Here is a 14,740-nt window from a genome sequence, read left to right on the forward strand (position 1 = left end):
TCTTTTTTTAACTTTGCTCTGAAAAAAATCCAAACATTTAAATAATGTACACACATTGTTTGATAAAAAAATACATATAATGCATAGCTCAACCTTTGCACTCTTAGAACAAATAACCACTTATAGACTATGCAATCCTTTTCTTTTCAATGCTACAATGTAACTAAAAAAAAAAAAAAGTTAAAATTTTTTACAATTTTGCCTCTGCAATTTGTAAGACTGTGTGTGTCAATGATTACGTATTGTTGTCAGATTCCTGTATGTATTATGAGCCTACGGATATTTCACTAGTGGTGAGTTACATGTTTAGCCAGCTTGTTGAAAGGAATATGTCAGGTCAATCTGAGACACTAAACTACCCACAGTTCCTTATAGACCTGGGGTTTATTGTCCCAAATCGCTTTGTTTTAAATCCATCCATGCACGTATTTAAAAAATATAATCAAATAAGCATTTATACTTACCCAGAGAAGAGTCCGATGAGTCTCCTCTGACTCGTGTGATATTCCAGACGTCTGTGCAGTTCTTCATTGAAGCCAAGACATACACCCAAAAGTTTTACTGCATAAGTCCTGTAGGTATGGGGTTTACACACTGAAGCTCAGGGGAACTTTTATAGCATCAAGAAAGAACTGTGAAAAAAACTTTTATTTTAAGAATTTTTATTGTGGGCACGATTGGCTATATAACAAGGTGATCTGAGACACGATATCCCCAGACTTGTGGGTGGTTTAGTGTCTCAAATCGCCCCGACAGATTTCCTTTTAAGATGTATGCAGGCTAGAAAATGATAGAAGTTGCATATTACCAAGTTAGGCTAAGACCCCACGGGGCGTCCCACAGCAAAAAAGAATGGACACACTCAGTCTGTGTCCATTAATCTGGCACTGTTAATGTCTGTTGCTGTCATCCTGACGGTTTACAGCAATAGACATTAACAACTGTAGTGTGAACCCACCCTTATTGAGATGACCTGCTATTTACCTTTTGTATGTAATATGTAGTTTAATAAAAGACTTGGCTTTTAGGACCTGCCAAAGAAATAAATAGTTTAACTCAATTGTGTTTATACAGAAAGCATTGTAAGACTGAGGCCACATGCTGCAGAAATGCTGCTATTTTATTTATAATTCCGCTAAATCGACTTTTGGCTTAGGCTCAAAAAAACCACATCTAAATCTGCAATAGAACCATGTCATTTTTTTTTTCCACAACTAACAAAAAAACAGACATGCTTTATCGTTGTCCACTTTGCTGGATCTAGATAGAGCCATGTACATAGACTCCCAGACATTCATGGGTCTTAAAATGACCATTCACAAAACACGGCCATTTTGCATGTTCACATGGACATATGTCTGTATTATACAAATTATAATACAGTTGCAAATCCCATTTGAACCAGGAGTCTAATATCGGCAGACTCAATGAACAACTAATTCAAGTTCTTGAGGATGTATGTATTTCCGATGTTCACATGTGCCATTTTTGTAATAATTTGCTGTTTTAATTTTAGTTTGAAAGTTTAGTTATGTTTTAACTGTTAAAAACAAACATTGTTTGATATTTTGGCAGTATTTGTGTCAGTAATATATCTTCTAATATACTTTATCAACAAATTTTGTTTCCTTTCTGTGAAATTCTGCATTTCCTTATCTTTTGCTTTGCCTCTCCATTGAGACCTGTCCCATGCTTTCTGACTCTGCTGTGTACCAGCTTGTGTGTGATGCAAGGAAAATAAGGGTGGGCAGGGCTGCTTTAATCATAGGGCTAACGGGGGACTTGCACCGAGCCCTATGGTAACGAGAGCCCCAGTGGGACCGTCCTACATTTGCTGTCCCACTGTTCTGGGCTGTCCCAAATTCAGGCCATCGGGGTCCTAGGCATACAATGATGAAGCAGGGAGACGTCCATTTCCTGCTTCACCATTCTCCTCTCTCTTCCCCCTGGAGCTGCAGACTCTATGTGATGACGTCACTTACATCGTGCTTGCAGCTCCATGAAGACTCCGGACCGGATAGCAGGGGAGAGAGGAGAGGTGAATGTTAGTGGGTATTTTTCCTTATTTTATTTTTTTTCTTTCTGTGGTATGAAAGGGACATTAACCTGTGGGGACAACGGCAGGGGCACTTTAACCTTTTCCCTGCCGTCTGGCCAGGGAGGCACTTAAGTTGTAGAGAATGTATGTAATACATCCTTGCTACCAGTTCCGATTTCTCAGCATCTGTTAAGGCTATGAAGATTACCTTGCATTGGAATCTCCTCTTTAAAATGATGCCAGGATTATTATGATAGCCCTTACAGATCCAGAGTCATTTGCTGGTGAAAACAATGTTTGGCATTGAGATCCCAATGTAGATCTCCATTCCCGACAGCATTTTTAACAGTAAATTGCTCCAAATCTATTAGGGTTATAATGATGATCCTGATTTTAACGAGATTCTTATATTTAAAATTAATTGAAGGTCATCTTCATAGCCCTAACAGATCCTGAGATTTTTGGCTCTAAAGTGTCCTCCCCCTCCAGTTTCAGAAAGCATCTTACAGCTGTGTGAGGGAGGAAGGAGGGAAAGGAGCAGAGCTGCAGACTACAGAGACATATTGTGCATTAGGCTAGGTTCAAACCTGCTCCTCATCTACGTTTGAAGTGTCCATCCCTGGGTCCATTCTCTTCACTTATTTCTGCCGTTTTCGGGCAGACCCCATTATAGTCTATAGGGTCTGCTGGTTTCAACAGGTAACTGGTTTATTTAAGCAGATCAGATTTGAGTTTGGGGTGTTCCCAAGCGGATACCCCAAACTGAAACCTGAACGCAAGGTGTGAACCTAGCGTAACCCGTGTGTTATCCTCATCTCTAGTAAAGATTACTTTTTTTTCCACTGTCCCTGTCCATACCTGATCTTTATAGACTAAAAATTATCACTAGAGATAAACGTATAAAACATTTTCACCCATTGACTGTCCCCATATAAAATCCAAGATTTTGGTAGCTTTCAGATGGGTATAATAGCGGGTGGTGATCGTGAGCAGGGCCTACTCATGAACCCTTTGCACTGGGCTCACCAATGTCTTAAAATGGCCCTGAGGGTGGAGGAGGATCACTTGGGCTTTTTTTAAAAACCTGAAAACATGCTTCTGGTGTCCTAAGAGCGCAGTTCTACTTGTAATATTTCCAGAGATCTCACAGTTAGGATTGGGATTCTTATATGCCACTGCAGCTGCTCTTATTTCTTACTGTATGCTCAACCAGCAATATATCTGGAAATACAGGTAGAACTACAAACTTGGTGTCATATGAAAGACATTTCTCATGTCTAAGATGTAAATGGCCCACCCTCATTTTCCCTGCGTTACACACAAGCACATACAACATATATGGTGAGAAGTAGGGTACAGCTCTCAATAGAAAAGGAAAGAATAAAGAAGTTCAGGATTTCACAGAAAAGAGACAAAGATGTGTTCATAGAAGTATATTACATTTATTAATGACACAAATACTGCCAGAAAGTCAAAAGTTGTTTGAAAGTGTAGTAATGCTTTAATTTTTTTGTAAAACATGACCCATGTGAATACAGTCTCAAATTTTAAGTACCGTAGTCATTGGAAAATGTGTGAATTGATTTTTATAGCATGGTTTTGCACGCAAAAAATTAAACCTAAAAGTGGTTCTTTAGAATTTTATAAATTTGGTTAACGGAATGTGTACGAACGGATTTAATCCTAATTTTTGATCCCAGAAATCCATTATAATGCAATTAACATTATGTTTATTATTAGAGATGAGCGAACACTGTTCGGATCAGCCGATCGGAACAGCACGCACCCATAGAAATGAATGGAAGCACCTGTGACGCCGGCCGGCCACCGGCAAAGTCAGCGTCACAGGTGCTTCCAGTCATTTCTATGGGTGCGTGCTGTTCCGATCGGCTGATCCAAACAGTGTTCGCTCATCTCTATTTATTATGACTGCTTTTCAGATTGTAAGTAAAAATGGTCACCAGTTTGTGCATCTTAGTGCCTTCAACATCTTGAACCTCCCATCAGAGATTGAAACGGAAACTTATAGGACAGGAATCTTTAGATTTGATTTTTCTCAGAAAATAGAAGGTTTTTTCCCATCCCAACCTACATCTATTTGCAAATAAATGTTTCTTCTGTAATAATTGCTGTGATATGTCAAGTGAAGATTTTTTTTTGTGTAGGCCTAGTTTGAAGGTAGCAAAGTGCTAGAACCAGAGTGACATTGTCTTTGCTACCATACCTGTCATTTCCTCTCACTTTGAGTTTTATACACCCCTTGACTGACACTGCGGTGTTGAAACTGCTGCTGTTCGTTTTGTAGCTTCTTTGGTTCCTAAGAGATTAGTTTTCTAGGATTTTACATTGATGGCTTTTAAGACTCCCACTGATCAGCAAAGTGTAAATGATGTGTCCTTATGAAGTATTATCGCAACAACAACAAGTCTGCGGCTATCGGGTACTGTGGCTTACCCCACCTGCTTAGCACTTCCTTACGTTCTAATAGCCCATTAATGTAAAATACTAGAAAACCCCTTTATTATGTGTGTTGAAATTGATATTAGTTTGGTGTTGGGTTCTAAGAATAAAATAGGAATGCATGCCGCTGTGGCTGAACTCTAGGAGTAGGACTGTTCGTTACCATCAGCTTCCTAGTAATCTGTAAAACCAGGTACCTCAGGTTTGTAGAGCTGGTTATACATTATGTACGTAGAACTAATCAATGGTTTGTTGTTCAGCTTATATGTAAGATATTTTTAAATGCATTTTAATTGTTTAATTTGTATTAAATTATATTTTTCATACTAATATTCATTAATCTAAATATAATATTTTGTGGTGTTACCAAATAAATGCCCTAATTTTCCTATTTATGCTGTATTTTGTGTCTGTGTGTTGTGTTTTCCAAGATGCTTAGTTCAATCATACAGTATTTAACATCTATCTGGGAATAAAGTAACAAATGTTTATAGACCACATAGGATTTTTTTTGTAATTGGTATAAAAGTTCTGCAATACCTGTGTATTGTAAAAGGGTTTATGATGATTTTTCCACTTCAATCTAAATCTGTGTTAGCTTTCTTAGCTTTGTTCTTGCTTTATAGAAGATCCTGCTACCATTTGATACAAAAGGTGTAAGGTAAAATTCCAAAGCAATTCCAGACCAACAAACATGCTTACAACCGAGTTTCTGGTAAGTTCTATACATTGAGGAGGGAACTGGAAAGGTAGGACCTGGATTCAATGTGACACTCCTGGTTGGAAACTGAAAAGAGAATTTATACTGTGGAGGAAATTGAAGGGGAACAGTATAGTGTAGGAACATACCATGTCACGGTGACTGTAGGGACATTATACTGTCCAGCGGCACAAAAAAATTGATGGGAAAGGGCGGAGTCAAATTGGAAGTTGATGGGGCTGCCTGTCCCCTTTTTCAGTCCTTTGAAAGTTTGGAGGTATGGTTACACTGTGAATCTCCTATAACCTGCAAACTAATGATCACAGGTTGAAGTCCCAAGACCGTAATAAAAGTTTAGTTTTTGTTTTTTTGGTTTTTTTTTTTTTAAATTAAAAAAAAACTGTAAAAATTAAAATCTCCTTTGTCTAGATCTCAAATAAACATAAAACCAAACACAAACAAATTAAGTATTCCCATATCTGAATATGCCTGAGCCACAAATGTATGAAAGTATTTTTCCCATATGGTAAACATGCCATTTTAACTGCCATAAAAAATTTGACTGAAGGGAGTAAAATTAGCCCCTAACAGTCATGAGCTAAGATGGTCCGCATGTGATGGATAGTATCCAGAAGAGAAGGAGTTCATAGATGGTAGCTCAGAAGTGCCGAAAGGGCCCTGCACCCACCCACAACTGTTTTAGCAGCGTATACTGGTTCTGAATTCCATTGAGGGGGGAACTTAGGGTTACCCAAGAGGGGGTAGCATATAGAGTCAAGTGGGAGTGTATGACTACGAACCAAGCGCTTGGAACAAATTCTAAGGTTCAGGCCAATTGTGGGGCAGGAATGAAGAGATGACACTAGAGGAGAATCAAGCCACTGGATCATCTACAGCAGTGGGGAGAAGGCTTGTTCAATGTAAACCCACAGTTTAAGTGAGCCATGACTACACCAGTCCACTATCCTAGTCAAATGGACAGTAAAATAATATAGAACACTATGCTAGAAAAGCGCACTGCCACAGAAAATGTTTAGCAAAAAATATATAAAGCTTTATTTAAATACATTTTAAAACATATATAAGACAGAAATAATGAATGGGGTGATACAACCAAACAGAACAATGAAGGCCCAAGATGGAATACTAATGGTTGATGATGAATAAATGACATTTACATATATATAAGGATATGTGAAACATCCATAGTTTCTAAAGTGCATATATAACATACATAGTTTTTTAAAGTGCAAATATTCTGTGAAATAACATGATACCAAGTAATGAATTACCTATGGGTGGACCTTCATGTAGTGAACGCGCCCCGACGCGCGTTTCGCCACTACCGTGGCTTCGTCAGGGGGAAAAAAGATGATGAAGGTCCACCCATAGGTAATTCATTACTTGGTATCATGTTATTTCACAGAATATCTGCACTTTAAAAAACTATGTATGTTATATATGCACTTTAGAAACTGGATGTTTCACATATCCTTATATATATGTAAGTGTCATTTATTCATCATCAACCATTAGTATTCCATCTTGGGCCTTCATTGTTCTGTTTGGTTGTATCACCCCATTCATTATTTCTGTCTTATATATGTTTTAAAATGTATTTAAATAAAGCTTTATATATTTTTTGCTAAACATTTTCTGTGGCAGTGCGCTTTTCTAGCATAGTGTTCTATTTATATTGCTTTGCCAATTTTTTCCCTATATTTAGTTGTGTATAAGTAAAATAATATAATTTGAGATGGCGGGGGAGGAGTTATACCTTTGAGAGGTTAATCTTGAAGTTAGAAAGCGTTGAACTTGTTTCCGCAGTAGGTTTTCTAATTGGATGCAGATAAATAATGTAAATAGTTAATAATAGTGGATTTATTTTTTTATGGAAAGCATATCTTAGGAAATAATTCATATGGCTTCATGCCACAGATTTGTATTTTTTTTCCTGGTATTGCAGTGTTGAAGGGCAATATAGCAATCTTAGGATGTGCAACAGTTGTCAAGGCCATAGCTGTTGTGTAGCTCCAGTCTGAAGATGGACGTTCTAGTTAAAACTAATGTTCTGCTGTTGACTTAATTTTATTTTTTCCATAAAGTATGCTTTATTTTATATTTTTTCGCAAGGCTAACAGAGCAATTCCAACATTTTACCATGTGTATCGATACAAGTGAGGACAGTTATACAATCTATGGTAAATGCACACAATACGAAATGTTTGCCAAGTAGTACAAATATGAAGATGATGAACACTGACAAATATAAGCTAGTTATAAATGTTTCCTGTAAAAATATAAATAGATATTTTAGGTATGAAATAATATAATAGCTTAAAATGGTAGTGGTTTTAAATTGTGTATGGAAAAACCTTTGATAATAAATCAAGAGTATACAAAGAACCTTACAAATATATATATATACAGCCCACAGAGCTGTACGAACCTGAGATTAAAAGGTAGATCATTGAGTAATATTTTTTGCTTCCCTAGGTATTAACTGGAATACTGCATTTCAAAGACAAATTATTCAGTTTGTCTCCACACATGATTTATCACTGATAATAGTGGTGGTAGTGATGGTGATGGTGGTGGTCATGATGATGGTGATGTTCATGTCTCTGTATAACAGGAACAACATAGCCTTCATTGGTTAGAACAGGTGGGAAATCCCGAATGAATTCATGTTCTACAGCTGGTTGGGAATGATTAGTCTTCAGAGGCGAATGCATATCTTTACTCTTCTGCCTATACCTCTTGTGGTTGTATGGCTGTTGCTGGAGGAGATACATTTCTTGTGCACTCTGAACTGCATGGGATGGACTTACTGGCATGGTGTAGTTCATACCTTTTCCTGGTTTTCCACCACTCAAGCCACTGGGTATTGTAGGTGGTTTTCCACATCCTTTGGGAGACTTGATAAATTGTTTATCCTGGTTCCTGTTCCTTTGCTGCATTTCAGGTAGTCGAGGCATTGGTTCTACAAGTGGGACTGAATAATCATAAAATACCTGCGACCTCCTATGATGCACTGGCTGGGTATCTGATTCTTGGGGACGTGATTTGCTCTGAAAATGAGGACTCTTGTACTGCTCTTGCTTTGCATGTTCATCAGTTAATCCTGCACAAAATATCAATTAAAATGTTTAAAAAAAAAAAAAACCCAGAATACTTTCAATTAGTACTTGTTACAATATTTGCCAGCCACAATAGTAATGTATAGAATATCCCATAAAATAGTGAAAAAAAGCTTTAAAAAAAAATCAAATAAAATGCATAAAAGTTCTAAATCACTCCCTTCCCTAGAATACGTATAATAGTAGAAAATGACTGTGAAACACATACACATTAGGTATCCCTGTGTCTGAAAGTGCCCGGTCTACTGAATATAGGGGATCTGCATTGCTCCTGTTCTGTCGGGAAGGGGTTAATAGGAACACTGCAGATACCCTATATTCAGCCAGGCTTAATTCCAAGTGGGAGGGGAAAAAAAACAGTCCTCAAGCTCACGGAAGAGGCAGATAAACAACCAAAACTCCCCCTTCCGCTTTCCCAGCATCTACTGCACCCAAAAACTCTGACCATTTTAATTTTTGAAATGTTCCAGTAGCTGCTGCATTTCCCCCCTCGGCCTATATTCGAGTCAATAAGTTTTCCCATTTTTTTGTGGTAAAATTAGGGGCCTCGGCTTATACTCGAGTATATACGGTAGTCCTTATTACAAGAGCTTGCTCTCACTCACTGAGTAGCAGCAGCAATTATTTGTGTGTGTTTTCCAGCAGCCTACTACTCCCTTTGCATTCTGTTTTATTCTGGTGTCCGTCTGTCCTGTTTGGTAGTTCTCTAAATTCTGTATGCATGCTGCTCAGTTTTATTTCTGCAGTCTTTATCTGCCTTATTTTTCTGCTTAGTCTGGGACCTCAGCAATATATTCCTATATACCTGTAGCCTCCAGCCTTTCTTAAATATAACTCTGCTTCCAGTCCTGTAGTCTTGCTCATGTTTCTACTTGTCTGTTCTGGTTTTAGTATATTTTTGTATTTATCCGGTCTCTGCTCATACCACAGTTCTGTGTGCCAGATCAGCTGCTTCCGAACCAGGACCATCTCCAGAGGTAGTGCTGTATGAAGATCAGATCTCCATATGGGAGGAAAGGGTGAAGTCTGCTAGGATAACTCTTTTATAGGAGGCCCCAAACCAAAACTGGATTAGTAGCACAGCGGGTCCACAATCTGCTGCCTGTGGTAACACTTAAAAGCACAATATCACAACCTGCCATGCCAGTTCTGTACAATAATTTTTACCTGAATCAAATCTTGACATATAATTCTCTATTCCCGCTAAGTCAAGATAATGGTTTCTTCGTTCTGTATTTTCATCTACACAATAATGATCACCATTCTCATTGCATGAGCGCTGCTCACCGAGATTTCTCCTAAAGACAGTAGAAAGACACAAATGCATTAAACAGCATGATAGAGGTTTATTGGAAGTGGTGATGCCCTGGTTGTATTGCGATTACTGCAGTCATTCATTGGTCTCTGTAGTCACTTGTAAGTTGTGTAGAACTGACCTCCGCAGTTGTCATTTACACATGTACGGAGGTCAGTGACTGGCAGATATGGTCATATCATAATGAATTTTGGTCTGTCATGGACTGGAATCCTCAAGGAACAGGCTACTAGCACAGGAAAGGGGCACCTTTAAAAGGTGAGTTTTGTTTATTTTTTTGTGTTGAAAATTTGTAGGATAACCCCTTTAATGGAAAAATAGTTGGGCAAGGCAGCTGTCAATCTGACAGTCAAGTCTGTGGACCCTTCAAAGGGAGTTTATCACCAGAACGGTCCTATTGAACTATAGACACAGTAAGATTATTTAATTATTCTTTCTTTCTGCTTCCTGATTGGTGCCTCCATTGTTGAGATTTTAGTTGTGTACACAGTGCTCATTGCCCAGACCTATATAGTCAATGAGTGATCTGGCACTGGTTAAAAGAAGAATGTAAATGTCATTTTAAACACTATTCTATCACTTTAAGAGGAATTGTGGCTGCTCCGCCATGCCTTCTTAAGAAAATTAAATTCCCCACAAAACAAAAATTCTATAGAATTTTTTCTTAATGCTGTTATTTCTCCCTTTATGAATATATGCCCAACTATGTGTTGTCTCTACATGGCACACACCCCTGGGAACACTCAGTTGTCCTCATAAATTTCTTAAAGAATATAAGTATGTTTTCTAAAACAGATGCGATTCTCTTGGACAAAATTGGAAATGTCAGCTAATGTCAGCACTCCAGTGTTCCAGGCTGCTGTCTAGCTAGCAGCACCCAAGAACTTGTTCCAGCAGAAGTCCTCTCCTCACGTGACCCATGAGGCCAATCAGTGGCCTCAGAAAAGGGACGTCACTCTATGTCACCTGTGAATGTCCCGAATTCCTTTCCTTAGGCTGCTGATTGTCCTCTGTGGTTACATTCTGTGGGGATTTCCACCAGATAAAGCCCTGAAGCCTTGCTGGACCAGACAGCGGCCCGGGACACCGGAGCGCTGGGGGCAGGTGAGTATATTTTGGGGGTTTTATTTGGTTTTTTATTAGTGTTATTTTTCACTTCTCCCGGCCTCCAGGAAAACAACTAATTGCTGAACAACTTCTTTAAGAGATGGCCATGCCATACACTCCATATTACTGCTGCAAGTCCTATACTGATTGGGGGCAAAATGACCACCAAACACCAGATCCCTATGATGCTGTTACTTAAGGTCAGTGGACATGAAATTCAGCTCCTGTCTACATAGTGACTTAGCTGTTTCTCTAGCATTTATCTATACTTTGGGGCTATTACAGTGTCTGCTGGTTTGTGAGTATAAGCATGAGCTCAGTCAAAATTCAATGAGAGAGGCTAGAATGATTACCTGACATGACCAGATAACCGCTTGTCTGCAATCTTTATTTCTTCAGAGTGTTGAGGTCTGAGACCTTCCTTCTCTAGAAAATAGAGGTTTCAATTAAAATTCATCTAGCACCAAACCAAGACATTCCAATTTAGGATGACAGAAGATACATGGACATGTTAGCTAGTTATCACTTTTTGTTAACCCTTACCTTGGCTTGCGCAAGAGTTTTCCCTTTTTTTTGCTGAGGATTCAGGACTCACAGTTAGTTTCACCCTGAGTGTTTTACTGTTGTTGGAGGAATGGTTGACAGACTGATCTACAACTTCATAAATTGTGTGCATCAAGCTGGACATATCCTGTGAAGCACAATATTTCTATCAATGTTATGATATCTCTTTAAATGCATAAAACATTACACACTTTGCTTATAAAGAGGACCTCTCACCACATATGGTGCATGTCATACATTGCCCGTAAGTTTGCATCGGCATCATAGTGGTTTGAATGTAATTGACTGATTTTAACTATAATTTCTTTTTTTTTTTTGTAGGTAGAAGAATGAAAAACAGCAATTCCACTGGTCATTAATGCTTTATTTTTATACAATAAAAGCGCATATTTCCCCCTAATGGTAGGTGCAAGGGATTGATGAGGTCAGTATCAGTATCGACGTTGTTCCTAGCATGTAGGCTGCAAACTTAGGAAGCTTTAGAATCTGGTCCGCTGGAGTTCTTTTCTCCATTGGTCCGCTGATCCAGGATGCGGCCATGTGTTTGAGACTCCTGCTCTAGTGTAACTCCTATTAGTTGGCTTCATTTATGTCGCACTCAGACTATGCCCACTTAAAAGTAAGCATTGCCACTTTTTATGGCAAGTCCAAAGACTTGATAAATGTGGCACAAGGCATGTTAGGCATGTTATTCCTCAGTATATTTTTATTTTTTGGCTCATTACCCCTGTGCTGTCTCCTGAGATAGCAATGCCCAGGACAATTAAATATGACCATCACCAATGTCCTCTACATAGGGGTCAAACCTGATGACAGAATTCTTAAGTTGTCAATACATGTGAGAAGCTTTCTCTACTTAGACGCTGTGGTTACTGTTAATGGTGGCATATGAGGAGATAAAGACATGGGATTGTAGTCTTGTATGATCATGCTCATTGCAACAGAGTTTCAGCTGCAATATACATAAATGCCCACTGCAGGTAGTATGGACACAGCTCCTGTAGTTCAATGCCCTAGGCCAGTTTTACTTGACCTCAACTGAATTATCCCATTAGTGAAAATAATACCAAACAAATACCCCCAGAGTGGTGATCATTGAAATGGTAACAAAATAAGGCTTTGTTTGAAGCTTCAGTCAGCACTAATGTAATGCTCACCATATGTAGTATAATGTCCCCCTCAGTATCCCTCAGGAATATAGGAAAAAGTAACAGAAAAACACAAAAAAAAAAATATATAAAACAATACGATTTATTAATCATAAATATAAAATCACAATCCAATAAATTAGCAGGGCAACAGATGAAACATATGTTGAGAAAAAAGTTATTGGAGATGAAACATATGCCAAAGACACAGTAAGACACTTTAGAGAAAAAACAGATAAATCTAACAGGTGCTGACACAGATGGTAACAAATATCTCGCCGTAACCAAAAACGTCTATATCATATATCAATTATGGACCAAAATAGAGTGATATATAACATAAGTCAATATAGATTCCAAAATATCCATGGAACAGAGTAATGGGGAGAGAGCATCAAAGTATAATAATCTCTGTCTATAAATAAATCTCAATCAAATGATGTATAGTCAAAGACAGAAGAACACATTAGTTACATCCTCTATAGCTCCCCATACACCGTTCACCTAAATAGCTTTCACCCTTCAGTTCATGGATAGTCACATGTTTCTGGTCCAAAAAAAATCCCAAAAAATTTAGATCAGGTTACCTGAAGCCATATTAGACAGGACAGCAGACCCAGATAGATCCAAAGGATATATAAAACGCATCCCAACGCGTTTCGCCATAGAAGGCTTCGTCACATGTAATATAATGTATCCCCTCCCCCACATTTAATACAAGAGTCTACTATTCTGTGCGCTCACACGTAGGAGTGAGTCATGAGCTGCATACTTCCTCTCTGCGCCAGGGTCTGCGGTGACGTCAGTACTTTGCGCCCAGTGTAATGAGTGCAGTTCACTATCAGCTCTCTGGGTCATGCGTAAATGCATTGAATGTCTCCAGCAGTACTGATGGAAGGACTACTCTCTGTACTTCTAAAGTAAGAATGGCATCTCTGGCTGTGCATGGACTTTTATCCTGCACTGGATACAGTACATACCCTCTGGACTAACATCATAACACCAGCCATGTAAATGCCTGCCCAACCCTTATCATTACCGGGTGCCAAGCGGTTTCAGAACAGACAATCTGTCATCAGCAGGGTCGGACTGGGGTGCCTAGGGCCCACCAGTGGGATTATTTCCAGGGGCCCACCCTACTGCCATATGTAATATCGCCCGTCCAGTTTTTGCCATTATACACGTTTAAAGTGCATTTTCACGCACAATACAGTGTGCAAAACAGCTATGGCTACACTACTTCTTTTATGCAACCAAAGATCGCAGTGTCCCTTTGGGACTCTTTCACATTAGTGAATGGAGTCGCATTGGGTCCCTCAGGTTGCAATGTGACTCCATTCACTAACATGAGTTAAAGAATCACAGGGCGACACATCTTTGGTTGTATGACAGAAGTTATAGTGTAGCCATAGCCTTATGCTAGGTTCACAACAGCGGCAAGCTCTCAGTCATACAGGTCCACAATGGGACCAGAATGACGGAGAGGTGGACTATCAAAATGGCAGTTACACACAGACAGTGGCAGACCTCATTAACATAATGAGGTCCGCCAGGTGTCAGCCATTTTCAGGCATTGTCAGGCAGATAAGGGTATGTTCACACATCAGTATGCCATCCGTCCGTTTGAATTCAGTTTGACACTTCAAAACGGACTGATGCACATACTGATTGTATACTGACACCTTTTTATGCTGATAGCAAACGCTCTCCGTCCCCTAGAGGACAGATAAGGGGATTACAAGTAGCAATTGGAAACAGAGTAGAGATCAGTATGTGTATCAGTCCGTTTTGAAGTGTCAAACTGAATTCAAACGGACGGATGGCATACTGATGTGTGAACATATCCTAAGTCCTCAGCGGTTTCTGAAACTTGGATATTGTTATGCTGGAGCTCTAGAAAAGGGCACCAGCATAACAATAGAGTGGGACATTATCTATGGAGTGGGTGGACTACAACTCTTAACAGTTCCAGGGCATCTGGAGCTGCTGGGAGTTGTAGTAATTGAAAGATTTAGGGGCATCTCTCGATTGTCCACCTCAGACAGCGGGGGGGATTGGGGGTGCTAGCAGTACCATTACAATAAATCACAACATTACAATAAATACAAGGCAGTAATATTTTGTGCAGTAATACTCACAGGAGACGTCTTCCCACATTTCCCGTCTCTTCCCTTTGGACCGCCATGACCACTTCTTCCAGCTGTGACTTGACTCTGTAAAGTTTGAAACACAAGACATCTTTGACTCCTCACTTCTCCATGCAACCAA

The 14,740-nt window shown here is 39.1% G+C and overlaps 1 protein-coding gene across 1 annotated transcript in view; it reads right to left on the bottom strand.

The window, feature by feature from the left end:
• Window positions 1-7,660: 7,660 nt before the first annotated feature.
• Window positions 7,661-14,740, bottom strand: part of NKD2 (NKD inhibitor of Wnt signaling pathway 2) — a 71,073-nt gene continuing 63,993 nt past the window's right edge. The window contains exons 7-10 of the mRNA XM_075271173.1: window positions 11,304-11,451; window positions 11,114-11,186; window positions 9,506-9,636; window positions 7,661-8,322 (exon numbers count right to left, since the gene is read on the bottom strand). Of these exons, the coding sequence (XP_075127274.1) occupies window positions 7,757-8,322; window positions 9,506-9,636; window positions 11,114-11,186; window positions 11,304-11,451 (918 nt within the window). The 3' untranslated portion in view covers window positions 7,661-7,756. The remainder of the gene's footprint in view (window positions 8,323-9,505; window positions 9,637-11,113; window positions 11,187-11,303; window positions 11,452-14,740) is intronic.

The sequence above is a fragment of the Leptodactylus fuscus genome, chromosome 4 (genome assembly GCF_031893055.1).
Source record: "Leptodactylus fuscus isolate aLepFus1 chromosome 4, aLepFus1.hap2, whole genome shotgun sequence".
In the NCBI taxonomy this organism is placed as follows: Eukaryota; Metazoa; Chordata; class Amphibia; order Anura; family Leptodactylidae; genus Leptodactylus; species Leptodactylus fuscus.